The sequence below is a fragment of the Symphalangus syndactylus genome, chromosome 2 (genome assembly GCF_028878055.3).
Source record: "Symphalangus syndactylus isolate Jambi chromosome 2, NHGRI_mSymSyn1-v2.1_pri, whole genome shotgun sequence".
Lineage (NCBI taxonomy): Eukaryota > Metazoa > Chordata > Mammalia > Primates > Hylobatidae > Symphalangus > Symphalangus syndactylus.
This window is the reverse complement of record NC_072424.2, coordinates 93,962,673-93,989,786: the sequence shown is the minus strand read 5'-3', so window position 1 is coordinate 93,989,786 and position 27,114 is coordinate 93,962,673. Positions and strand designations below refer to the sequence as shown.

General features: G+C 39.9%; 2 protein-coding genes across 4 annotated transcripts in view; one reads left to right on the top strand and one right to left on the bottom strand.

The window, feature by feature from the left end:
* Window positions 1-5,289, top strand: part of COL10A1 (collagen type X alpha 1 chain) — a 92,363-nt gene extending 87,074 nt beyond the window's left edge. For both annotated transcript variants that reach the window (XM_063620315.1, XM_055262041.2), the window contains one exon: window positions 2,187-5,289. In XM_063620315.1, coding sequence (XP_063476385.1) covers window positions 2,187-4,075 — 1,889 coding nt within the window. In that variant the 3' untranslated portion in view covers window positions 4,076-5,289. The remainder of the gene's footprint in view (window positions 1-2,186) is intronic.
* NT5DC1 (5'-nucleotidase domain containing 1) overlaps window positions 1-23,397 on the bottom strand; it is a 138,299-nt gene extending 114,902 nt beyond the window's left edge. Inside the window, exons 1-6 of one of the 2 annotated variants that reach the window (XM_055262057.2) lie at window positions 23,131-23,397; window positions 17,855-17,946; window positions 15,739-15,810; window positions 13,216-13,322; window positions 8,401-8,480; window positions 6,210-6,294 (exon numbers count right to left, since the gene is read on the bottom strand). In XM_055262057.2, the coding sequence (XP_055118032.1) occupies window positions 6,210-6,294; window positions 8,401-8,480; window positions 13,216-13,322; window positions 15,739-15,810; window positions 17,855-17,946; window positions 23,131-23,223 (529 nt within the window). In that variant the 5' untranslated portion in view covers window positions 23,224-23,397. The remainder of the gene's footprint in view (window positions 1-6,209; window positions 6,295-8,400; window positions 8,481-13,215; window positions 13,323-15,738; window positions 15,811-17,854; window positions 17,947-23,130) is intronic. The other variant, XM_055262062.2, reaches the window with a different exon arrangement.
* Window positions 23,398-27,114: the final 3,717 nt, after the last annotated feature.

Sequence of the window (27,114 nt, the reverse complement as noted above, 5' to 3'; positions counted from 1 at the left end):
AGGAAACTTAATATTTGAAAATAAATGCACAGGTATACAACAGATACTTTTGAATGTCTCAAAATATAAATAAAAAATTTAAAAGTTAAAAGCTAGTAAAGAAAAAAATAAAAGACAAAGGGACCTTCTGCTTTACTTGAAGCAACAAACACAATTTGAAATGCTATGACAAACAGCACTGGATTCAATAGTTTCCATGATCACAAAATCAGACTTTTTAATACCTTAATAAGAGCATAACAAAGTCTTGAATTAAAAAGAAAATGCACTATTTTAGAAGGTTAAAAATACTTTGATCTTCTCTTAATATACACCATTATCTTGGCTACTATTGAGAAACAAATGAAAATATCTTAACCAATGAAAAGTTCAGAAGCTGTATTTAAACTACTAAATCCACCTTAGTCTCTTTTTAGATAGACACTCAACTACATTATCATCCATTGGCAGGCATTAATGCACCATAACAAACATAAAAGCCCACAGTCTATACAAGTAAAACATTAAGTTGATAACAGAAATTCAAACAGTTATTATATAATTCCTAGGCATATCTATCCAACACGGGTTAAAAAAGAGTTCTGTCAAAACATACTAAATTATGCTGCAGAGGATTCCACAGCTGGTGGGCAGATGCACGTGCCACATTCTGACACAACCAATCACAATTTCAGTTTGTGGCATTTAAAAAACTTAATAGTAGTAAGTAGTCATTTTACCTTGAGGATTGTGCCACCCTAATCTTGAATGAAGAAAATTTTTTCAGATGACAACCTACAAACAGGGGCTGTCCCCCAAGCATTCAATAGAAGTCAAATTCTTTCTTGCACTGAGAAGTTGAGGACCCATTAGGACAACATTCCAAGTGACAAAGTTCGCCCTGTCACTGGAGTTCCAGCCTCGGATGATGCCCAATGCATTCATTTCCATTGACTTGTTTCTACTCTTTAACAGTAAAACAGATTTCCAATCAGACTAAGACAATTATTTTTAGTGTGAACATGATCCTTATAATCAGATTCTGAAGCAAACCTCAATCTAACATAGTTGGCATTTTAAAAAATACACTATTTTATTCCTCCAACCCATTAAAAAATTCCTTATTTATTCCTCTATTTGCAATATATCAATATCCACTTATACATAATATAATCATGTATGTACACTACAATCAATGAAATATTTAATATAAGGAAATCTTTTACATAAATTAATTTTTCTCACAGTCTTTTTCCTGATGTTATTTTCTGAAAATCCACGGGGAAAGCTCTATGTATTTATTAATAAATGTTTTCAAATTGAAATATAACTCTAGTACAAAAAATACCTAAATCTAAAACAACTATTTCCCTATTTCGGCATATCTATTTTAATGATTTGCTCTGCATTTATATACACCAAATGTTTTCCAAATCTCAGAAACATCTCTACCCTGTGCTTTCCCCATACTTGTGGCCCAGCAGCATTTTTCACATCACAGGCACTATGATTTTTAGTTTAAGTTTAGTTTATCAGGTCAAGTGAACTCACAGCTCTATGAAATCAAACAATATATATTTGTATTTAGGTAAGTACTTTAATACTATTTTATGTACCTCACCTATTACGTCTAATTCTCTAGTTCTTTGTTTCAATTTTAAGTCAATAATGGAAAGTATAAGAGCTCAGAGCACATTCTGAGGTAAAAGTAAATCAACCAAAATCTAACCTGTGTTCAGCAGAGGCATGGCAGATGTAAATCAGCATTAATTCTGTTTCTCTTTTATGTCTGACCAGGGTAGCTTTGGGAGGGAAAATTTTTATAGTTCTTAAAACATTTTCTCACTTATTCTGCACTAGTCTTTTTCTGCCTTTTCTGTACATGATTTTCCCAAAATAAATGTGCTAAATTTACCTCCACTGCACTTATTCTAGAGGAATTCTTCAATCCTAGCTCATTTTCATGAATCACTGTCATGGGATAAAAGTATTATGGTAGCCATGGTTTTGTGAAACCATCTTTTCCAACAGAGTTTTTTAAAACAATACAAAACATATAATCTAAAACCATTTCAGACTGTTCTGTCTACATGGAATAAATGACGCTGAAATATTGTGTCCCAATTCATATTTTGAAAGGCAATGATTCTCTTTAATGTCACTAACCATCCCCTTCTATGTGTGGGTGTGTTGGGTGTGTCTTTTAGGTATAGCAGTAAGAGGAGAGCCAGGTATTCCTGGTCCACCAGGCCCTGCTGGACCTCGAGGGCACCCAGGTCCTTCCGGACCACCAGGAAAACCAGGCTACGGAAGTCCTGGACTCCAAGGAGAGCCAGGGTTGCCAGGACCACCAGGACCATCAGCTGTAGGGAAGCCAGGTGTGCCAGGACTCCCAGGAAAACCCGGAGAGAGAGGACCATATGGACCAAAAGGAGATATTGGACCAGCTGGCCTACCAGGACCCCGGGGCCCACCGGGACCACCTGGAATCCCTGGACCGGCTGGAATTTCTGTGTCAGGAAAACCTGGAAAACAGGGACCCACAGGAGCCCCGGGACCCAGGGGCTTTCCTGGAGAAAAGGGTGCACCAGGAGTCCCTGGTATGAATGGACAGAAAGGGGAAATGGGATATGGTGCTCCTGGTCGTCCAGGTGAGAGGGGTCTTCCAGGCCCTCAGGGTCCCACGGGACCACCTGGCCCTCCTGGAGTGGGAAAAAGAGGTGAAAATGGGGTTCCAGGACAGCCAGGCGTCAAAGGTGATAGAGGTTTTCCAGGAGAAATGGGACCAATTGGCCCACCAGGTCCCCAAGGCCCTCCTGGGGAACGAGGGCCAGAAGGCATTGGAAAGCCAGGAGCTGCTGGAGCCCCAGGCCAGCCAGGGATTCCAGGAACAAAAGGTCTCCCTGGGGCTCCAGGAATAGCTGGGCCCCCAGGGCCTCCTGGCTTTGGGAAACCAGGCTTGCCAGGTCTGAAGGGAGAAAGAGGACCTGCTGGCCTTCCTGGGGGTCCAGGTGCCAAAGGGGAACAAGGGCCAGCAGGTCTTCCTGGGAAGCCAGGTCTGACTGGACCCCCTGGGAATATGGGACCCCAAGGACCAAAAGGCATCCCAGGCAACCATGGTCTCCCAGGCCCTAAAGGTGAGACAGGGCCAGCTGGGCCTGCAGGATACCCTGGGGCTAAGGGTGAAAGGGGTTCCCCTGGGTCAGATGGAAAACCAGGGTACCCAGGAGAACCAGGTCTCGATGGTCCTAAGGGTAACCCAGGGTTACCAGGCCCAAAAGGTGATCCTGGAGTTGGAGGACCTCCTGGTCTCCCAGGCCCTGTGGGCCCAGCAGGAGCAAAGGGAATGCCCGGACACAATGGAGAGGCTGGCCCAAGAGGTGCCCCTGGAATACCAGGTACTAGAGGCCCTATTGGGCCACCAGGCATTCCAGGATTCCCTGGGTCTAAAGGGGATCCAGGAAATCCCGGTCCTCCTGGCCCAGCTGGCATAGCAACTAAGGGCCTCAATGGACCCACTGGGCCACCAGGGCCTCCAGGTCCAAGAGGCCACTCTGGAGAGCCTGGCCTTCCGGGGCCCCCTGGGCCTCCAGGCCCACCAGGTCAAGCAGTCATGCCTGAGGGTTTTATAAAGGCAGGCCAAAGGCCCAGTCTTTCTGGGACGCCTCTTGTTAGTGCCAACCAGGGGGTAACAGGAATGCCTGTGTCTGCTTTTACTGTTATTCTCTCCAAAGCTTACCCAGCAATAGGAACTCCTATACCATTTGATAAGATTTTGTATAACAGGCAACAGCATTATGACCCAAGGACTGGAATCTTTACTTGTAGGATACCAGGAATATACTATTTTTCATACCATGTGCATGTGAAAGGGACTCATGTTTGGGTAGGCCTGTATAAGAATGGCACCCCTGTAATGTACACCTATGATGAATACACCAAAGGCTACCTGGATCAGGCTTCAGGGAGTGCCATCATCGATCTCACAGAAAATGACCAGGTGTGGCTCCAGCTGCCCAATGCCGAGTCAAATGGCCTATACTCCTCTGAGTATGTCCACTCCTCTTTCTCAGGATTCCTAGTGGCTCCAATGTGAGTACACCCCACAGAGCTAATCTAAATCTTGTGCTAGAAAAAGCATTCTCTAACTCTACCCCACCCTACAAAATGCACATGGAGGTAGGCTGAAAAGAATGTAATTTTTATTTTCTGAAATACAGATTTGAGCTATCAGACCAACAAACCTTCCCCCTGAAAAGTGAGCAGCAACGTAAAAACGTATGTGAAGCCTCTCTTGAATTTCTAGTTAGCAATCTTAAGGCTCTTTAAGGTTTTCTCCAATATTAAAAAATATCACCAAAGAAGTCCTGCTATGTTAAAAACAAAAAACAAAAAGCAAACAAACAAAAAACCATCATTAAAAAAAAACAGACACAGAGCTCTAAGTTATGTGAAATTTTGATTTGAGAAACTCGGCATTTCCTTTCTAAAAAAGCCTGTTTCTAACTATGAATACAAGAACTTCTAGGAAACATCCAAGAGGTATCATATAACTTTGTAGAACTTAAATACTTGAATATTCAAATTTAAAAGACACTGTATCCCCTAAAATATTTCTGATGGTGCATTACTCTGAGGCCTGTATGGCCCCTTTCATCAATATCTATTCAAATATACAGGTGCATATATACTTTTTAAAGCTGTTATATAAAAAAGCCCCAAAATATTGAAGTTCATCTGAAATGCAAGGTGCTTTTGTCAATGAACCTTTTCAAACTTTTCTATGATTGCAGAGAAGCTTTTTATATACCCAGCATAACTTGGAAGCAGGTATCTGACCTATTCTTATTTATTTAACACAAGTGTGATTAATTTGATTTCTTTAATTCCTTATTGAATCTTATGTGATATGATTTTCTGGATTTACAGAACATTAGCACATGTACCTTGTGCCTCCCATTCAAGTGAAGTTATAATTAACACTGAGGGTTTCAAAATTTGACTAGAAGTGGAGATATATTATTTATTTATGCTCTGTACTGTATTTTTATATTGCTGTTTAAAACATTTAAGCTGTGCCTCACTTATTAAAGCACAAAATGTTTTACCTACTCCTTATTTACGATGCAATAAAATAACATCAATAGATTTTTACGCTGAATTAATTTGAAAGCAGCAATTTGCTGTTCTCAACCATTCTTTCAAAGCTTTTCATTGTTCAAAGTTAATAAAAAAGCAGGACAATAAAGTGATGGGTGGCTTTTACAATTGTCATGGATATGTCCCTATATTGAGGATGCATCTTTATTCCCACAGACCCAACCACTCAGTGTTGACTGTGAAGAGGTACCCACAAAACCACATGCAATCTGAGTCAGGGTCAAGGGCTGATGACTAGGGATAAAAAAATGACAAAATCACCCCAAAGTTGTAATTTTCTCCTGGAAGGGAAAGAAGCAGGTGACAGAGAAATATGCAGTTTGAACAAATATTCTGCAGTTACTATTTATTGTCTTGACATGTTTTTAGTTATAATATTTAAAATTGTTTTGATGGCTTGAATTACATTTTAAATAGGCAAGCAATTTTTTTTATGTCAATCAAAAGGCAACATTATTTCCAAGCTGAAAAATACTACTCTTGAGCATCCATCATCCTATTAGTTGAATCAGGACAATGTGGCTCAAGTCACTGAGGTAACATACTATAAAGGCATCTATTTATTCCTTAGAAGCAATCTTGTCTAATCCAAGCAAAGCTGTGATTGGAAAGGTAAAACTCTGGGCTCAAGATTGGTGATATCTCTGCCCTCACTCTGGGTCAGCCAGTTTTGTTCCTTAAGCAACAAGAACAAAATTTCTGCCGGCAGACATTTTGCCCACCTGTCTATAACTACTACACTAATGGTTACAAGTCACCAACCCTCATGCCCAAGCCATGAAAAAGCAAAACTGGACTTCAATTCTAGGGAACTCACAGAATGACCCTCGTGGCAGGCATGGTAAAGGCGAGTGTAACAGCACAGCTTGGAATATGGGCAATTATAGCCATGAAAGAAGCACAAATAAAAGGACCTCTGAAAATGTAGGCAGAACCAACTTTGTAATAATATTTAAGCTCAAATTAAATCCTAAGTAAGATACATAGCAAAGTACCTACTTTCCAACTAATTCACCAGACAAACATAGCTTAACAAACACGTATTAGAAGGCCCCCTTCACGATACTCACCCTTAAAAGCTGACATTTTATAATTGTGTTGTATAGCAGCAACTATATCCTTCCAAAAATCAAATGTTTTTTGACCATTGTTCTGCTGAAAAAATAATTCCAAATGTAACAAATGCAATAATTCAGTTTTTAAGCATAGTGAAAAATGCTGGCAAACAATTACAATGCAGACAGTCCTTGACTTAAGATGGTTAGACTTATAATTTTTTTATTTTATAATGGTGCAAAAGTGATGAAGATTCACTAGAAACTTAACTTCAAGTACCCATACAACTATTGTTTTTCACTTTCAGTACAGCATTCAATAAATTACATGAGCTATTCAATACTTTATTACAAAATAGGCTTTCTTTTGATGACTTTGCCCAACAGTAGGCTAAGGGAAGTGTTCTGAGTATGTTTAAGATAAGCTAGGTTAAGCTATGATGTTCAGTAAGCTAGGTGTATTAAATGGATTTGTGGTATTTTTGACTTAACGATGGGTTTATCAGGAAAAAACTCCATCATAAGTTAGGGAGCATCTATATTACTATATTCTGATAGAAGTTTATATTTTACAAAACATAATAACATTATCATTCTTCTAAATGTGATTTTAAAAAGAAATCTTCCATGAAAATCACTGCTACATATACACATACATATTACTAAATATTAATATAGCTCATATAGCCCAAATAAAAATTTCCACTCATTATAAAGTCTAAAAATTATAGAATATTTTTAAACACAGCAAATTCACAGTGTTATATAATTTCTGGGATATCAGAATGTGTTACATAACATACTATGGCATCAATGGGACTAAGAAGACTGATGCCCTAAAACCCCAAAGCTAGTTACTTTAGAATTCAGTGCACACTTAACCTGAATTTCAATATGAAAGAGCTGCAAGTCTCAACAGAAGAGATGAATGAGGTTCCAAATCCAAAATGTAAATTTTTTTCATGAAGATTTTTTTTTAATCAGAAAGCAAATAAACATTACATTAAAATACACAACCCTATGATCTTTCGCTTCCTTGGAAATGTTAACCAGTGACCTATCTAAACAAAGACAGACTATCAGATATTTATATCTAATTATACAAACTCCAAAATATTTAAAGACTGATACACTTGGCTTGTAGTAACTACCAAATGAGAAACTAACTCCATCTTGTATTAGTAAGATTTCTACAAACATACCCAAACTATTGCTCAATGGAAACTTTCACAACACATAAATGTAATTCTGATTCACAAATAAAGCATTACCTGTGCTCTATTGTCAAAATGATAGTAATTATTATTATTATTATTATTATTATTATTATTTTGAGATGCAGTCTTGCTGTGTCGCCCAGGCTAGAGTGCAGTGGCGCGATCTCGGCTCACTGCAACCTCCGCCTCCTGGGTTTAAGCAATTCTCCTGCCTCAGCCTCCCTAGTAGCTGGGACTATAGGTGCACGCCACCACATCCAGCTAATTTTTGTATTTTTATTAGAGATGAGGTTTCACCATATTGGCCAGGCTGGTCTCGAACTCCTGACCTTGTGATCTGCCTGTTTTGGCCTCCCAAAGTGCTGGGATTACAGGTGTAAGCCACTGCACCTGGCCCGGAAAGTAGTTATTTTTAAAAGACATATGCATAAAGGAAAGTGATTCTGACATATAAATCTGTTTTATGTTCATAGGTCTTAAGTCCTAAGAATAAACTAGTATAACCAGAGATCTACTTAATCTTGATATACAGTACAAAAGAAAAAATTTATATTCATTAAATGATGCTCAAAATGGTGAATTTTTAAATTTCATCCAATTTTTTTGCTTTTATATTATTTAGAATGCTTAAAGACACACTGAATTTTCTTAATCACCTTTAACTTTTTTATTTTGCTAATGAAACTATTTATTCTGCTAAAGAAAATGTTTTTTCCAGATGCAAGTTCTGTATTTCTTTTCTTTTTCTAAACTTTTGCCCCCTCTGCTGGAGAATAGGTTTATTTTTCCTGAGAGAAAAAAAAAGGTCACTGCTATTTAATTTTCCAAAAATATTTGAACCAAATTCACCATGTTTTTCTTTCCCAGTCAGCTCTGAAACCACAAAGAAGAAACTAAGCAAAATCACAACTCAGAAGCAATATATAATTAGGTCCTCCAAATTATGACTGACTACATATCATAGTTTTAAAAAATGAGTCCCCACTTACTTTTGTTAAATAGTCCACCACCCTGGCACACAGAAGAGCTCCTGGCAGGTCAAAGTAGTTGTCGTAAAAGTAATACTTTCCTAAAAAAGAACAAAATTTTAAACTGGGAACAACATAATGCTGCATGTATGTGAAATACACAGGAATATGGCTGAAGAGACACTAGATTTTGTTTAATTATCTGAAGAAGCCTCCATTTCAATTCAAAGTGGCACCATTATTGGCTGTCATTGTCTTTTAAGAAAGATTTAAGCTCTGAGGGCACCACAAGAAAGTTAAAATATGATATCTAGAAGTTAAGCATTGTATTCGAAGACATTTTAGTCATCTTAAAGAATGTAGAAACTAAAAAGAGTATATGCAAAAAATAAAATAGAATATGAAAAAGCCATATGATGTTATCTGTGTCACTGAATTTCAAAACAATCAATTTACCTAACCCTGGAATACCATGAAGTGCTCCACACAATAGTGCTTTTTCAGATTAGTTGGCTGACCCCTCCTAGAGTACTGCATTCTATTTTTATGCCATTTAAGACAAATTTCAGTATAATGTGAAAAAAACTAGAGTGATAAGTAGAATATAATCATGCCATGTGAAGACACAGTGTGCTTAAAAACTGTAGAGTATAGGACAGGTACATTCCAAGATTTCGTGGAAGAGAGGGATTTGGTTTATTCTCTATGACCTTAAGGTAGAATTACATTTGAGCCCTTCTTTGGCACATGTGACTTTTGGATCTGCTGTCCCTGAACAGACACTTTTGATGACCCATGTCACATCCCCTTGGCCTGTGTCTGATTCCAGCCACTGCTATGCTAATAGCACCATCCCACCTTGGCATAACTGTGTCGATTCTCTTTCTCCCAAAGGCTCTGGAGCCCGTGTGGCAAACTTCACACTTAGAACAGGTTCAGGAACCAGTAAAAGAATGCCCTGCTTCCTGTTCCATGGACAGACAACTCTGGGAGGTATTCTCTGCGCTTCTCCTTGGAAGTCCCAGTGGAGTCCAGGAATCATTGTTCCTTCCATGTCTTATCCTCTCATTCCTTCACTCCTGACTACTGGGATCAGGAGTAACCACTCTGCTTTTGAGGGAACCCAACCTCATACAGTTCCCTAGAGAACGCCTGATACAAAGAAGAATCAAACAGAACCAATAGGTAAAGCCAGATTTTACATTAATAATAAGGTGCTTGAATACATCATTATAATCGCCTGATTTTGATTCCCCCCATCCTCCCATTTGTAAGCTATGTATATGAGGTTATGGAACACACTTGTCTTGTTCTTTAGCGTTGACTGGGCACAGTGTTCAGCATATTCTAAACACTCAATAGATGTTTGCTGAATGAAAGAATGAGTAATCCAATAATCAAATAGATTACTTTGGAATGCAGAAGTTATTATAAGGAAATTAGAAGAAAACCACATGCAGAAGCCAGGGTTCTGTTCCTCTGAATATTGTTTTCTGCCTCTTACTTCTTCCTGTAAATTTATTTTAAAATGTATTAAAAAAATCAAAGTTTTCTTTCTGTTAGTTCACAAAATGGCTGTGCCAGTTTGTGTCCATTCCCTCAGTTAAAAATATTTTGGTTGATATAGTCTTCCTGTTTTTCATTCTTTCACAGCTTGAATTGTTAGGGGAACCTCTCAGGCTGTTTTTAATTCCTAAGAAAGGTTAGGATGGCTTTGCCAGTGTGAAGAACCAGTGATTTGGAAGAAAAGGAAGACGATATGCCATGTGCTTTTCTGCCTCTGCTTTGCTATGCTCTAAGACTGCATGACACTCCAGGACTCCCAAGACTTAGGACAGCGGGCAAAGCTTCCCAAGGTTCATTAATCTGCACTTTGTCATATCGCTTGGCCTGACACCAGACTGACCCAACTTCATGGCCAGCTGTCTCAGGCACTGTTGGAGCAGGAAGCATCCCAGCATTGCCAGTTACATACCCTTGCTTTTCTCTTCCCATTCTTCTTCCTTTGTGGGTACTAACAGATGAAATTCAGTCTAAGAGTTGAACTACTGATTTTGAGTAAGGGTTGTGTTCTAATTAAATAATTCAGGGGGAACCTAATGAGAAGAGCTCATTGGTTTTCACCCACCATGCAAGAGGCTAAGGTCATTTGACTGTTGAACTTGGGCTGAATGTCTGCTGTGTGGACACAAGGGCTTGTTCAGCCTTGAGTTGTTAACTGGGCCAGGCTGCCTGCAATGCCTCACCCAACACCCAAACTCTGATACTATACCACATGAAAGCTTCAACGTCCACCTCTGTATAGAAGAGACAGCTCATTGCTAATGAAGTGATTAGTGAGCCCAGTTCAACAAAACAAGCCTCTGAATCAAGATCAAGTCCTATAATCATTAAGTTTCACACAGAGAAAAACTGCTCCCCAAGAAGCTACTACCAACCCTACTCCCTTTGTCTTAGTGGCCATGGTAGAATGGCAAATGAAGGACTGAGGGGAAGGGAACAATTTATGTTAACAAAGGTTCTCACTTCTGCAAAGGTGGTATTATCTCCACTCAAAGATGAGAAAACTGATGCTAAGAGTGACCTAGTACCAGAGTCACTTTATCCAGCAAATAACAAAGCCAATACGATCCAGGACTGCTTGGCACTAAGCCCCTTGTGATTTCCACTAGACCAAGCTGTTTCTGCATAATCTACCATTTGGGGAAGATAAGTTCAAAGGGATTTGCTCTCTGGAGATTAGCTGGCAAGGAACACTGTTCTTATGTTAGGTGAACAACCTGAAAAGAGATTATCAAACAAGTTGTCATTAAACATCTCTACATCCCTCAGTGCTTTAAATTTCCTAAATGTACTGAGAGGGAATGTACTTTACAACTCTGTTCTTAACTCTGAGGATTAATATACTTAAAGGTAGAAGAAAGCTACAAATATAGAATCAACTGGAGTTCCTGAAAATAAAGGACTTATTTGGCAATATTTACCAAAATTTTAAACCTGTATATCTTTAGAGCAAGTATACTTCTAGGAGTTTATCCTAGATATATGTATGAAAGTACAAAATATACATTCATGAAAACATCATCACAGGCTTGTTTGTAATGGTGAAACACCAGATACAACATAAATGTCCATTGCTAGGAGCCTGATTAAATATATCATGATACAGGCACTGAATTGCAGAGCATCCCAGCATTTAGAAGAACTAAGTGTACCTAGTGTCTGTGTGCTGATGCCAGAATCTCCAAGATGTAAATTGAAAAGAGCAAGGTAAATACATAATTCCTTTTGTATACCTTTAAAAAATAGGACAGGAGTTGAAGACAATTACTCTTCCTTCTATTCATTTCTGTAATATTTAAATTTTGTAACCATGTGCTGAGATTAATATTTAATGTAAACAAATTTTTACTGGGCTGTGGAATCACAGGCCATTTTTTTCCTTCTTTCATACTTCTCTACATTTAAAAAAACTCATTATTTTTTAAAGGCATTAGCTCTCCCTCATTTTGCAAAAACAATAGGCCTCTATTATGTATCACAACCTGACCACTGGGCACCTGGATGGGAAACACTTTCCTAACTAACCCAAGTAGGAACAGATAAACTCCCGGGACCATCCTCAGAAGGCTCCTGACCAAGTAAGTGCCAGACGAAGCTACTGATTCCAAGAGGCAGCGCTCTCTAGTGGGCGAAACAGTGAGTAAACAGATGTGTCTTACTGAGTGAATGCTCTTTTAGCAGCTGGGTATTTTATTCTTTAAAATACTCTGGATTCTTAATGAATTTCAGAGTGAAACACTTAGCTATGTGCCTGGCTTTTCCAGGAGAAGGGAAGAGCCTGTTTACACCTGCCAGCATCTGGAGAGACAACAGCAGTTCTCGACCATCATTTGAGTAAAAGGCTTTCCTCCCATCTGACTTGATAGGTATACAAAGGCATTCTATATCTAACCCCAACGTGAAATCTTAGTCTCTCCTATCAACTAATTTTATCAAGAGCACTCATATTTCCTGACATTTTCAGCTCGCTATAAAAACAAACAAGCAAACAAAACAGAACTCTCAAAAGATAGCAAATGTAACAAAGCAAACACAATAGGAACAAGGAGTAACTGCAACTATTTTCAGGTTACTGTATTATTCTCTGAAGGAGAAAAGGTGCAATTCAATACTGTAGTGTGGGAGAAAACTGCAAAATGGTCAAAAAAATTAGAACAAATAAAAAAACTAATAGGATTTTTAATAAGATCTGTTTATAAAAACATTTAACTATTCCTTATTAATTATGCACATCTATGTCTATAAATCATTTCTGAAAAATCATTTCATGTTTACCCATGGTGAAACTCTTTAAAGGCAGTAGAAAATAAAAATAATTAAAATCATCTGGAAAACATGAAAATAAGAGACAAAGGCAGATGATACTAAACTGGCAGTAACGAAGATAATCATAGAAAATAGGAGTGGTAGGTAATGTGAATGCGTGGAGAAATCAGATGGAGAAAGAAAAGTAAGGATTGAGGACAAAACAAAACTGATAAAGAATACAGGACAACTAAGGATTGTATTATTCCTAAGTGCTAATCTTTAAACCAGAACAAGTACAGGTAAAATGAGTGCCAATAAAATCTTCTGTGAACGGTATTTTGAACCATCTGCCAAATAGAAGTCAAATACACTTGGAAAAAACATATCCTATTGCTATAAAGCTGAAGCTGCTCCCTGTGGCATCTTGTCCAGCAAGGGAAAGGGGGGTCTTCTTTGTCCTGACATCAAAGGGGGAAACAAAACAAACAGGGAGCGGATGGTGGAGCTGCCTCATTTGAGTCATACCTGAGCGGCAAGCCATTCCAGTGTCCGACAAGAAGTGCTTCCACTCTTTCTTGCCATATGCCTCTGCCAGCACCTCTGGAGTCATCATCTTGGTGCCATGGCTTGCCCTGATTTTGAGAGAGGATGCACATTGCTCATTAATGGTTCCCTTGAATGCCCCTTCCTCTATCATTGTGACTGTTGATCCCTGTTGCCACTGGAGCTAACAAATACATATGTATTTTTTCTGTTTTCAACTGGGTGCCTCCCTGTTTAGGATTCTGTAAAGCATTTCTATGGACAGCTGTAGCACTTCCCTGCTTTAATCCATCAAGTAGCAGGTGATTAGGAGATACTCTGAGGTCAACACTGGATAAGATACCACCCTTTTTTAGAGAAGCTGTCGTTTAACTACGCAAATAAGATGAACGTACCTGGAACAATTAGAAAACAACTGTGTGGATTAGTGGGAAGCTGCTTCTGGCAGCACTAGAGAAAGAGCAGTAGGTACCAGAATCAGAGCATAAGTCCACTGGGCCCATAGGAGGCACAGAAAGCACCTGGCACTCACAGGTGGAGGATGATTGTGAGCATGCACGACTGTGAAGACAAGATGAGGAGCAACCTGCCCACTCAAGGACACAGCATGGCTAAAACCACATAGGGAAATCGAAGAGGAAGTGGAAAAACAGAGCAACATGACAAGAAAGTAGGTATTTTCTGTGCTCAAAATACTGCTTTTGTCCAGTTAAGAGAATCCTATGCTGTAGAGAAATATGGTAGTTCCCCCTTATCCAGTTTTGCTCTCCCACAGTTTCAGTTACCTGTGGTCAACCTAGGTTGAAAAATACTAAGGGAATAATTCCAGAAACAAACAATTCTTAGGTTTTAAACTGCATATCATTCTGAGTTCTATTGTTATATTTTATATTTTCTTACTGTATCTATTAAACTTTATCATTGGAAAAGACATAGTACATATAGGGATATGTACTATCTGTGATTTCAAGGAACCACTGGGGGTTTTGGAAGACAATCTCCGAGAATAAGGAGGGACTACTGTAGTTGAAATGTTAATGTAGTTCATTATAGGAACTAGTTGAAATGTTAATGTAGTTTATTATGAGAAATTATAATGATTGCGAGTATTATTCTCTTGGTATTATAATGTACCAACAAAATAATATGAAGGAAAAAAGAAATAAAATAAGAAAAGCAAATGGGGGAAAATCACAAATGGGCTCCTTTTTATAAAGGGGTTAACATTTTAGAAAGCTATATGTAAAGATCAAAGAATCCCGAATGGGAAATATAATCAGAGAAGGAATCTACTATATTGGTTGAAAGAAAGCATCAAGGAGGTATGCTAATAAATTCAGGAGAAACTAAAGGTTAGCCAGGACTTGGATGGAGAGAGACAGACCTTGTAGGAGGGGTACTGGGACAGGGACAGACAGATAGAACAAAGACAGAAAGAAACAAAATTGTAGAAAGCTTTTCATTGTTTTAACTGTGGTTGAAGATAGCCAAGAACACTGTGAGAATCTGACAGTAGAGTTAAAGGTCATAGACAAAGCTGCATTTATACATACCCTCTCTCTCAATGCCTGAGAAGTAAACATGGAAACAAACTACAAAATACCAAAGGTGGGGCTACACCTGCTCTAGTTAGATGCACCTTAGGGGAAGGTTGGGGGAAAGTGTGAAGGGAGTTTACATCATGCAAAAAGAATGATGCATCAAAAGAGAGTACATATTAGGTCTGGGAGTTCTCTCCTTTGATTCTGATCCTGTTTGTGTATGTAATAAATGGTATAGCTTCATGGCCATGCTGACTTGCCTGTACTATTAGTAGCAGAGGAAAAACAGATGCTCCCTCCCTGGTGCCCTGTGAGAGACAGAGCAGTGATAGCAGCTGCTTCTGGACTGCTTGTCATACCCTCAGCAACAGTTGAGAGGCTGGGCCCACTCAGAGAGGAGAGAAGTAAAGAAAGTCAGCCTGGAGTGTGGGAGGAGGAAGAGGTTGATGAGACTTGGAACAGTCCAGAAAAACTTCCAAAAGGAGCTAGGACACAACATGATCCCTGCATGATAGGGCCAAATTTGGATAAATGGAGAAAGAGAGGGTGGTGGGTATAGACCACCAACCCCTACCCAATCAATACCCATTCTTTCTTCCTTAACAAAAAAGAATCCCAATTTCATTTTAGGCAGCTACACAGTCAGCTAAAACAGTATAATTCCTGGGCTCTTTTGCCAGAAGGGGTAGTCAATGAGATGTAGCAGGTTATAAACTTTCTATTGTATGTCCTACAAATATTTCTAATGAGGTAAACTTAAAGGAACTAGACCTTTAAATCTAATGCTCACAAATTCATATTTAAATGACTTAAACAATTCATACAAAGACATGTAGGCAGACAATTTGTCATCTGATTAATTAAAATAAGCATATTTAACCCACACTGTAAGGGTCATATGCCACTCAGTAATAAAGTGTCTCAGAGAAGGTAAAGTTTTGACTTCACAAATAAGTTTTATTACCTAAGAACAGTGCCATTATTTGCAAGTTTAAGGAAGTTCCCATCTTCTAGATCCAATGCCAAACCTTTGCAACTGAAATAGGAAAGTTTGATTATCAATCAATTCATATATTTAGCTAACCTAAGAAATAACAACCTATATTTTCCAAACATCATAATGCTAAAAAGGGATTCTGCCACCCAGGAGAATGGTATGTTAATCACACAATTAAGAATATCTAAGAACTGTAAAATTAAATATCTATCACTGAGCAGGTATAAAAGGAAAATTGTTATATAGGTAAACAAGGACAGCATATTTAGTTTGTAAAATCTTTAGGCTTTTCGAAAGATAAATCTAAAACTCAAAAGAGAAAAAAAGAACCTGAACATCATCCCATGACTGTTAAAATGTACAAATGTTTTCCATTAAATAAAACATACATACACACACACACACACACACACACACACACATTTACATTCTACAAGTCAAGCACTTAGCCAGTCTTTCCTTCACTCTAGAATTCATCTCAATTTAGGTCAGGTTACAAGAACTTGCCCTCTGGACAAGGCATATTATTGAAAACCACTATGGCCGGGCGCGGTGGCTCATGCCTGTAATCCCAGCACTTTGGGAGGCTGAGACGGGTGGATCACGAGGTCAGGAGATCGAGACCATTCTGGCTAACATGGTGAAACCCCGTCTCTATTAAAAATAGAAAAAATTAGTCGGGTGTAGTGGCAGGCGCCTGTAGTCCCAGCTACTCAGGAGGTTGAGGCAGGAGAATGGCATGAACCCGGGAGGCAGAGCTTGCAGTGAGCCGAGATCGCGCCACTGCACTCCAGCCTGGGCGACAGAGCCAGACTCTGTCTCAAAAAAAAAAAAAAAAAAAAAAAAAAGAAAGAAAACCACTAAAAGAAAGTCAAATACTAAGTTTTAGCTCCTTTACTGTAAAAGACTTGTAGGATTTGGGGAGAAAGGTGAGTACAGATTCATTATTATGAATAATAAAAGCAAAGTGGTATAATGGCTACCAAATACCAAGGGAATTAAACAAAAATTGACAGGGTACTTTAGAAGGATTATTTACTTTTGTTCAGGGTAAAATTTCCAGAGTCAGTAATTTCATATAGTAACATGTTACTGTTTCTTCCTTTTATAAAAATGATACATCAAAAAAGACTAACCAAATATCAAAAGAATGCATACTAGATCAACATAATGTAGGTATTTTTCATGTGGTTTAGTATTGTTATTGATTTTATTTATTTATTTTTTTTGGAGACAGGATCTCACTCTGTAGCCCAAGCTGGAATGCAGTGGCATGATCAACGGCTCACGGCAGCCTGGACCTCCTGCGTTCAGGCAATCCTCCCACCTCAGTCTCTCCAGTAGCTGGAAATAAAGGCACGTGCCACCTCACCTCGCTAATTATTTTTTATTTTTTGCAGAGTTGGGGTTTTGTCATGTTGCCCAGGCTGGTCTCCAACTCCTAGACTCAAGCAATCCGCCCACCTCAGCCTCCCAAAGTGCTGGGATTACAGATGTGCCACCACACCTGCCTGGCCTGATTTTAAACTGAACAATTTAAAGTGGTTTAGGATATTTGTTTGTTTTGTTATCTAAATGAGGAAGACAAAAGAAGCTTTGGGAAGTTGAGTCCTAACCCAGGAAGGGAATTCCCAGTAAGACTCTTAGGAATGTCGAACTAAATGATAGAAAACCAATCGTCCTAATTCAGACTTACTCAAAATGTGATGATTCCTCCTTTTCTCTTATAGTTCTTAAAGGATAGTAAACCAAACCTTTTTCTTAAAGATGAAAATTTTAGAAACGGTTCTTACTAACCTCTAAAACTATTATGACAAACTTAAACTATAAGAAAATATCCAAATTAGTCACATAAACTCTTAGCTTATTTTCACATTTAATTAGGCAAGTCTAAACTTGTTTAAAGTAGAAAACACTTTAATTCATTAAATACAAAACTTTTAATATAAAAGGCATTTGTCCTTTGACTCAATCTCACATTTCACATTCTATCTTCTTAGAAGAGAAAGCATTACAGTTTTATCAGTAACAATTAGACCCATAGGAAATGTACAGACTTAAAAAAAAAAAAAAAAAAACTTACCAGAAATCCCAATCCTCTGGGGTCACATTGAGCAATTCCTTATCGTACCCTTTCTCCTTAACTAGGAACTGGGCAAAGCTATTATAAATGAGCTGCAAATAAGGGGAAGAAAAACAGATTAAATATAACACCCACTATTCATTCCTAATGTCACAGACCTAAAACCCTAATGGAATTGCTGATGGGGGCAGGTAGGAGGAAGGAAATATCTGTAATTGTGAAGTTCTGCAGTTTAATTTTCCTTCACAAGCAATTTATCATCCCCTGCATGCCCCAGGTAGCTGTCTCATTCAAAATTATACCGTCAGCATACAATTATACAACCAAAGACAATTATTAACCCTACTCCTGAATTCTAATGGGTTGGAGATAATAATTTAAGACTTGACAAAGCTTTTTAAACTTATTTAATACATCACTAAGATGATAAAGATGATGACCACTCTATCCATCCATCCTTGGTCCATTCTGGCCAGAAAGGCCCCATGTCAGGAAAATACACATGGGGACCAGGAAGGTGATCTAAACGAGTCATGATGCCTCTATCAGATACAGGTAATCACTCTTGTTTCTCCACACACACATACACAAAAACCATTAAAAAAAAAAATCTAAAGACAAAGGACAAAGAAAGCCTCTGGAAGCAAGTACAATAATTACAATAATAAATACTCTGTTGATTGCTGACAGATCTTATTTCTCAACAACAAAAAATGCTAGGTTTTTGAGTAAAATATCTGGTTTTTAAGTGCTGGCTAACTTTAAAAGAACTGTACGTACCAAACAAAAAGTGCACACACGGTAGAGGGCCCAACCTTATTCTACCTCGAAGTGTTCTTTGGCCAGTGTCGGGTACACTTGAGCCTGAGCAGAACAGTGGTCTGAGTCAAATGCACAGTGTCCAAAAGGACACACTGAACAACCTGACCCTTCTTCTACAGATATTAACCCACAACAGGTTTCGATAACATGTCATACTTTTAGGGAGAAGAGGGAGGCAGAGAAGTGGGGGAAATCTCTCCTGGGTAGTGAGGTTTACACTGATACTTAGATGCAGCAGTTCGCTGGGTGAATGCAGAGGGAATGAGGGGGCAACTCAGGTTCAGAAACTGAGGGGCCTGCACACAGCTGGAGTAGGGGTGTCGGGGTCTGAGTGTCAGGATATGAGCGTGGAGAAAGCAAAGGCTGCTTGTCAAATGTCAAATCGAGTTGCTCCCTGCCATAAAGCTAATTAAAATCACTACACATGTACTTCCATCCAGTGCAATGTGACCTTATCCAGGTCAACTGTTAATTGAACCACATTATGCTAACACTATATATCAACAGTTCTCAACCCTGGTGGTGATTCAGAACCATAGGTAACACTTCTTAAAACTACCCAGAGCTTCCAAGCATACATGGTAGAGAGGGCCCTCTCTGATGCACAGAGAACACTGAAAACCACTGACCTGCATGTTTTACAGATTTTTATTCAATCACTAAAAGGAAAAAAGCAATAAAAAATACACTGAGTCACTCTGTGGTACAAAGTACTATGGACAATAAAAAGTCCACATCATGATCCTGCTTATAAGAAACCAGTGCTGCAGGGCTAACAGATGTAAAATGCTTAGAGCAGAGCCTGGCACACCAGCAAATCCAATTTAAGTATTTGCTATTATTATGTTGTATGCTGCTAAAAACAAAACAAAACAAAACAAAAAAACAGAAAACAAAAACACTGCCCTGACGGGTAGCGCTTGCCCATCTCCACGGTGTAAATATTCCCACCATGGCCTGTTTCAAGCCACCAACAGCAGTTTACCTGCTTGCACAATTCCTGAATAGTTAACAATTGGCTTTCACAAGCCCCTAATAGCCAGCTATTGTACACCTTAGATTTGCCTCTGGTTGAGGCACTTTTGAGTTTCTCCAGTTATTCAAGTGATTAGTCTAAGATACGGGCATGTAACACTCGAATTCTCCTGGAAGAAAGGAGCCCTTTCCATCAGAGATGCCAACAGGGACAGCCACAGCTGTGTTCCTTACCTTGTGGAGGAGATTTTTCTGTAACAGGAGAGAAGGGGGCCAATGGACAAGGAAGAGAAGCAGAGAAAAGCAGTGTGAAGAAAAGCAGGGGCATCTGTACTCTGAAACCCCTGGTCTAGGCAGAAGCCTTCTTGCAGTTTGTCCTTAGAGTACGCTGAGTCTCTCTAGAAGCCTTCATGGCACAGGGCTCTCCATGACACTCCTCTCCCAGCCTTAGCTGTCATCACCTCACAGTCTCTCAGGACTAATAATAATACATATTCTATAGCAGTTGCCAATTGGTACCCTGTGGTCCATAAGCAGCCTACAAATTATGTTTGGTTCCCACTTAAGGTTACCAGATAAAATTTAAAAATGCCTAGGTAAATGTGACTTTCAAATAAAAAACAAATAATTTTTTTTAGTATAAACATGTCCTATGCAATATTTGGGACCCCACTCTCCCACTCACACATCTACGTTAACTGACTGGTATCAGACTTCTGAGCCTGCAACCTTGGGAGAAACCATGTGTCATCCTCTCTTCTAGAATGCCTTTCCTGAGGCCTCATGTGAGGGGGACACACTCAGTTCTGTGTTTGCACAACTCTGTGCAGTTGTTAAATGCCTACAAAACTGAAAGGAGAGGCACTCACAGCTCTCCATGATGCAGTCCCCACTGACTTCTCCACCATCTTCTCCTGCAACTTGCCACCTTTTGCTTGCACCCAAGCAGTTCCTGGTGCTGTTGCTCACCTCGAGGTTCTGGCCTTTACTGTAACTCCTCTGGGTGAAGCACTCTTCTCCACCTCCTCACTTGCCAGCTCCAGGCCTTTCCTCTGTGTTTTAGGGCACCATACAGACAGCAAGGTGAGAAGCAGCAGAAATCTACAGCCGGACTACCTTGCTCAGTTGCCCTGGATACACTTTCCTTCGGTGCCCCGTTGCTTGATGCTCTCTTAACAGTGACTGTGGTGATAATATCTGCCTCACAGGGACGTTGTAAGGATTAAATCCATTCACATAAGCAGCATGCTTATTAGAATCATGGCTGTATCATATTCTGTTATTAAAATACCTATTATTACTTCAGTCTATTTATTGAGTCCAGTATGTGCCCAGCACTAAGCTCGGCACACAGAACACACAAGAAACTGTCACAGATACTGATGGAGCCATCACGCTGGGCTCTTGGGGAAGTCCAACAAGTAAACAGGAAGTGTTAATATCATGCAGCATGTGCTATGAGGAATGAAGGGTTTTGTGGAAAACTGAAGGTGGGCTTAGAGTGGAAGGGCAAACTTTAAGGGCCAAAAAGACTTCCTAAGGGGAACGATGTTTAAGATGAGGCTGATGGGATGAAGAGCTTCTGTACAGAGCAAAGAGGCCCTCCAGGCACTGTTGGCAGCGTGCAGCAAGACCCAGGTCATACTACCCACCGCAGGGGACCAAGACTAACTCTTCAGCATTTTTGCCTACTGTGTAAGGCTGCCTGGAGGCCTGCGTGTTGATCTCTGTATCCTCAGCTCTAGCATGGTGCTCAGCACACTGTGGGACTTAAAAAAAAAAAGATTTCCACACCAAACATGATCCAAAACTCAATAGGTTACTGTTTTCAAGCTTTAAACATCACTTATTCTTCAGGTTTGCAGTAAAAAAACCTCTTGTCTTTGAGAATCTTATATTCTGAAATTTTATGATCACCTATGGACAACACTAGCCCTGACATGACAGTGGTTTAACAATATTCCCTCCAAAAGAAGGTAACTAAAGAGGAGACACACAAAACTGTGAACCAGGAAGGATTCGAAAGACACAGAGGGAAGGAAAACATGTATCAAAGACCTAGGGGAAGCAGTGGCCAAAGAATCAAGTAGTAAAAAAGCCTTCTTAATTCTCAATGTGACTAAGGAAACCAGACCTGTAAGGTAAGAAAGCAGGAAAGTATAACAGCAGAAAAAGGACACTTAAAAAAAATTTAGCATCTGGGCACAGAAAACACACGAGAAATTCAGGCAGCCACTCTTTTTTGACCTTTAACGTGTACCAGAACTGGCGGGTGCAGGGACATTACCATAATGCGGCACAGCCCTGGCTGATGTCTGCACCAGTGATCTAGAGTTCTACCCATAAACTGTGAGGTTTCTAAATGGTTTGGGTGGTAACCATAAAAGCAAACACTTGTCTTTGCCAAGGTACTATTCTAAGCATTATACATCTCTTACTCATTTAATCCTTGCAACAATCTTGTGAAGTAAATCCAATTATTAGCTCCATTTTACAGATGGGGAAACTGAGAAGCAGCACAGGTTAAGTAACTTGCTCGAAGTCACAGAGCTAGTAACAGTGGAGCTGGTGTCCTAAGCTAGGCAGTCTGGCTGAGGAGTCCTCGCTTTCACCACTGTACTCATAACCAGCTTTTTTTCTGTCTGGATGCTTAGAGCTTGGACTAAAAAAACCTGGTAACTTTTCAAAATTAGTTTCCTTGGGAATTGGGAAACCAAACGAATAGTGGAGGGAGGGCAATTAATTTGAGCGTACAGGTCTGGAAGTATGCATACTCCATGTCCCCCTCCCTCAGGGCACAGTGAGGACCCAAACTTTGCAGACTGTTGGTAGGACTGGAATGTATTCAAAGTGCACGGAGCACATAGTCGACGCGCAATAAATATTTATTTTCTTTTCTTGATAGAAGGTAAAATTAGGGCTAAGATCTTAATGACTTTTCAACTAGTGTTCCTTCCAATACACTACACTATATACTACGCATCTCTCCCAGATTGCAGTTTAAACACTGATGGGTGGTTGATAGTGCAAATAGAAAAATGCAGCCAAAAAAAATGCAAGTCCCAAATCAAGTGGCTGTGTCCACAATCAGCTGGTGTCCAGAAAGACATGCAGAGAAGTTCCACGACGTGGGATCTTCAAGGACAGCCCCAGTGCCCCTGACCCCGCCTCTCCTCTGCCCTAGAAACCACCGATTCCCCAGCCCGATCTTGCGCAGTTTGCCCCTCCTTCGTTCTTTCCTACCCCCTCTCAACATTAGCTAACAGCTGAGCTAAATGTGCCGGTCCCCACGGCACCGGCGCGGAGCGGAGGCTGCACACTTCCGCCCCTTCTCGCCGCTGGAGGCCGCGCTGTGCGGAAAGACTCGGCCGCCGCAGGCCCCCGGCAGCGTTCGCCGCTGCCCAAGCCTGGAGGAAACTCAAGCCCCAGCCGCCATGGAGGTTGCGCTCAGTGCGCCCCGGGGAGCCCGCGCCACTCACCCGGGCGCTCTCGGGCAGGTTGTAGCGACACAGAGTGTGGTCCAGGTCGAATCCGACCACGTCGCAGGCGGCCAGGGAGAAGTGCTGAGCCATGGCTGCGCGGGGAGCACCGGAGAGCGCCTCGACCGGGAAGGGTGCAAGAAGCTGGCTGGCGGGACGCTGCGGGACAGGACCGGGCCGGACGCAGCGGGGCGGGGCTGCGGCTGCCAGGGCACCCGGCGCGGCAACCTCTCCCGCCTCCCGCGCCCTCGAGCGCCGCCCCTCGATACGCTTAGCCCCCGCCCCTCGCGCGGCCGGCGTCCTGCGCCGCCCAGAGTCAGGTAGTCAGCTCGCGTCCTCCTGGTACCCCAGTGCCGGCGACTCCTGATCTGTCCCGCAAGCCTAGGAGCCCAGAAGGCAGTAGGGGTCCAGGAGCGGTGCCGCTGCTGCACAACTGAGACCTGTAGGCACGTATCCCTTCCCGAGGGCTACCACAAAATTAACCGGGACTGTCCATCGCCTCAGGGCGCCTCGGAAACCAGGAGATCATGAGGTTAGACCTGACCTTTTACACCTGTGTGCGGAATAGTAAGATCATGGAAAAAATTCATCCGCTAATATCCCTCTGACCCAGTTAGCCTACAATTTGGAAGGTCTTTTCGCCCACGTGATCTTTGATAGTGGTTTAAACCAAAAACTTTGTATTCCTTGGTTTCCTAAGTGGTAAAATGGAAGAGAGAGACCTTTCACCATTTCATACTCTGGAGTGTGTTAGAAAATAAATGTATCAGACATCGTGAAAAACCATTTTGCAAGATGATACTGGTTATGGAAACCAATATTGGTTATTACTTGATAATCCTATTCTGTTATTGTAGTGAAGAATTTTCTATGAAAGGACATCAGAAACTTCATAGAAATATATAGAGCATACTACAGAAAAAGAAAACTTTTGCAAACCAGGTTTAAGGTTTATAGAGCACAAAATGTTTTGAGTGACATTTGCTTAATTCTCTCAAGAACTGTATAACTACTACCATTTTAGATGCAGAGAAAGTTAATCCATTACATACAATGTATGCCTTAGGGCATTTAATTCTCTTCCTGATTTCCGGATGTGAAGAATTAGCACTTTGAGATCTTTATTACATAGTGCCTCATTTTAAAAAGAAAATACAAATCTATTATGTTTGAGTGCTTCAGTTTTCAATTTAAAGGAACAGTGTGTCTAATGGGACAAATCAATAGTCGTGACATAATGAAAATATAATTGATTGAGAACTGCATTTAACCCTTTCAAATACTAATCCTTCTGAGGCTAATAGACCAATCAGAGGATTAATTTAGTGCAATAGATAGTGCAATTGAGTAGGAGGACACTTATACCTAGTAGACTCATTTGAATAAAATTGATAACTTGTTCCATTATAACACTTAAAAGCCCCAAACACATCTCTCTGGAATAGGAAAAGTAAAGAATCTTCAAGAAGATTGAGCTGTTCACTGATGAGTCCAACAACCATGGCTTCAATGTCTGCGAACCAAAAGAGAAAAGGCTAGATTGTTGGAGAGGCTGGAAAAAGCTTGTTGGCCCTGGAGCATCGACCGTGGCATTCTTCTCTGCCCCTTGCAATAGAATGCTACCAAAGTCAAACTTCCAGGTACATGCCACATTGAAGGGCACACGTTTCCTCGGGGAATATCTTGTTTCATGTGGGAGTAGGTGCTTTAGGTACTTTAGGGACTTCCCTTAGTAATACAAATGTACTAGTACATTCATTGTAAGAGGGAAGAGTATAAAAGGATTGCTTTTTGTTGACTTAGCAAAAACTTCTCCTTATAAAACCTCGAGTGTGCTGAATTGTGAACAGGAAATTGACTGGGGGTGAGGGGAGAGAGGGAACCAGGCAGAAAAAGACCCCTGGGTCGATAACCAAGTGGTCCTGGGACTGGATTTGGCTATTACATACACATCAACAATCTTATGTACTTGCTGATTAACAAATTATATATATTCTGCATGTTTACACAAACAGTTCTTGTGCTAGAGAGTCCACATCATTTAAACTTTGTGGGAGAATTTTGCAAATGATCCAATCCTAGAGGCTTGTACTTTTTCTTGAGCCCTACTCACCTTTCCTTGTACCTCAAACCTCAGTCTGACTCTTCCAGAAATATAGGGGATGGTTCCCTTCTCTTCTCCCATTCCCTACATAACCCTGAGTTTAAATACAAACACTTAGTTTAATTGTTTCATAAGGCTTATTTTCAGATAAAGATATTTCATTTTCCCTGCACATTAAATTTGTATCACACTTACTGATAAAATGCCACAGCTCTTGTATTATCAACTACAAGTTCAGTCTTCTACTCAGATACCAATTAATTTCTGTTTCTTTGAGTATCATGGACTGAATTTTGTCCCCCACTCATTCATGTGTTGAAGACCTAACCCACAATGTGTCTATATTTGACATAGGGCCTTTAAGGAAATAATTAATGTTAAATAAGACCATAAGGGTGGAGCCCTAATGCAACAGGATTAGCATTCTTATAAGAAGAGGAAGGGACATCAGAGTTTTCAAGCACAGAAGAAAGGCCATGTGAGGAGCCACAAAACCACCAGGCTGTCTGCCTGGTGTCGTGGCACACACCTATAATCCCACCACTTTGGGAGGCCAAGGTAGGCAGATCGCTTGAGGTAAGGAGTTCAAGACCAGCTTGGGCAACATAGCGAGACCCGTCTCTACAAAAAATACAAAAATTAGCAGGGTGTGGTGGCAGGCACCTGTAGTCCTAGTTATTCTAGGGGCTGGGGTGGGAGGATCGCTTGAACCTGGGAGACAGAGGTTGCAGTGGGCTGGAATCAGGCCATCGCACTCCAGCCTGGGTGACAGAGTGAGAACCTGTCTTAAAAAAAAATTTAAAAAAGCTGTCTGTAAGCCAAGGAGAGTGGCTTCACCAGAAATCAACCCTGACAGCACCTTGATCTTGGACTTTCAGCCTTCAGAACTAGGAGAAAATAATTTTTTGTTGTCTAAACCACCCATTGTGTGGTATTCTGTTAAGGCAGGCTGAGCCGACTAAGGCAGTTAATAAGGATAATTGACTCGAATTGGTGTTGTGTTAAATGTAGGAAATATTTGCCTTTTGAAAGATCTGTAAAGGACATGAACTTGGGTTTATGTTATTTGTTGACTTCTTGAAGTTGGGTACTTTTGCTTATGTGTAACATTAATACCATGCTGTGAAGTTTTAGAGTTTTTTTGTTTTTAGTATTTCATGTACTGGTTTTCCTTATACCTGTGAGTTATGTAATAATTTAGAAATATTCAGAAATAGAAAGTTATGTTACAGCTGATTTTCTAGAATTAAATTTCATTATTACAATTGATCTGCTTTTAATTTAGGTGGTACTATAATTTAGCAATTTTAACCTTAGGTGTGACTTGTGATTAGCTAGCTTAAGCTTTAGACTCTATAATATCTCAATAACTGATCTTTTTTGAATTTATAATACTGTATTTTAACATCTATATTGTAAATATGATTTGCCATACATTTTGGGGAAGAAGGGAAATGGCCTGTTTCTTTTTTCATTCATTTAAAATATGCTTTTCTAAATATTCCTAATTAAACATTGTATGTTCAACTTTTTGTATAACCTAAGCCAATCTACATATCTTCTGTGGCACATATAATTTCTTTAAGGGGTAAGAAAAAAGTTCATTTACTAAATTGGAAAAAAATAGGAAAAATATAAATTTCTAAAAATAAAACTCTATGGCACTTAAATATTAGACATTTAGCTACATAGAACCAAATACTTATTTGTAATATTATGCTGAGGCCTTTAGATGGCAGTAGTTCTTCATGAGGAATATTTTTTATTTTTTTTAGTAATCTTAAAATCTTTACATTTTTTAATAAAAAATACTTCATTTTCTACTCTCTTGATTTTCTACTCTGCTCTTACCACAAGAAGAAGAAGCCTACTTAGAAATT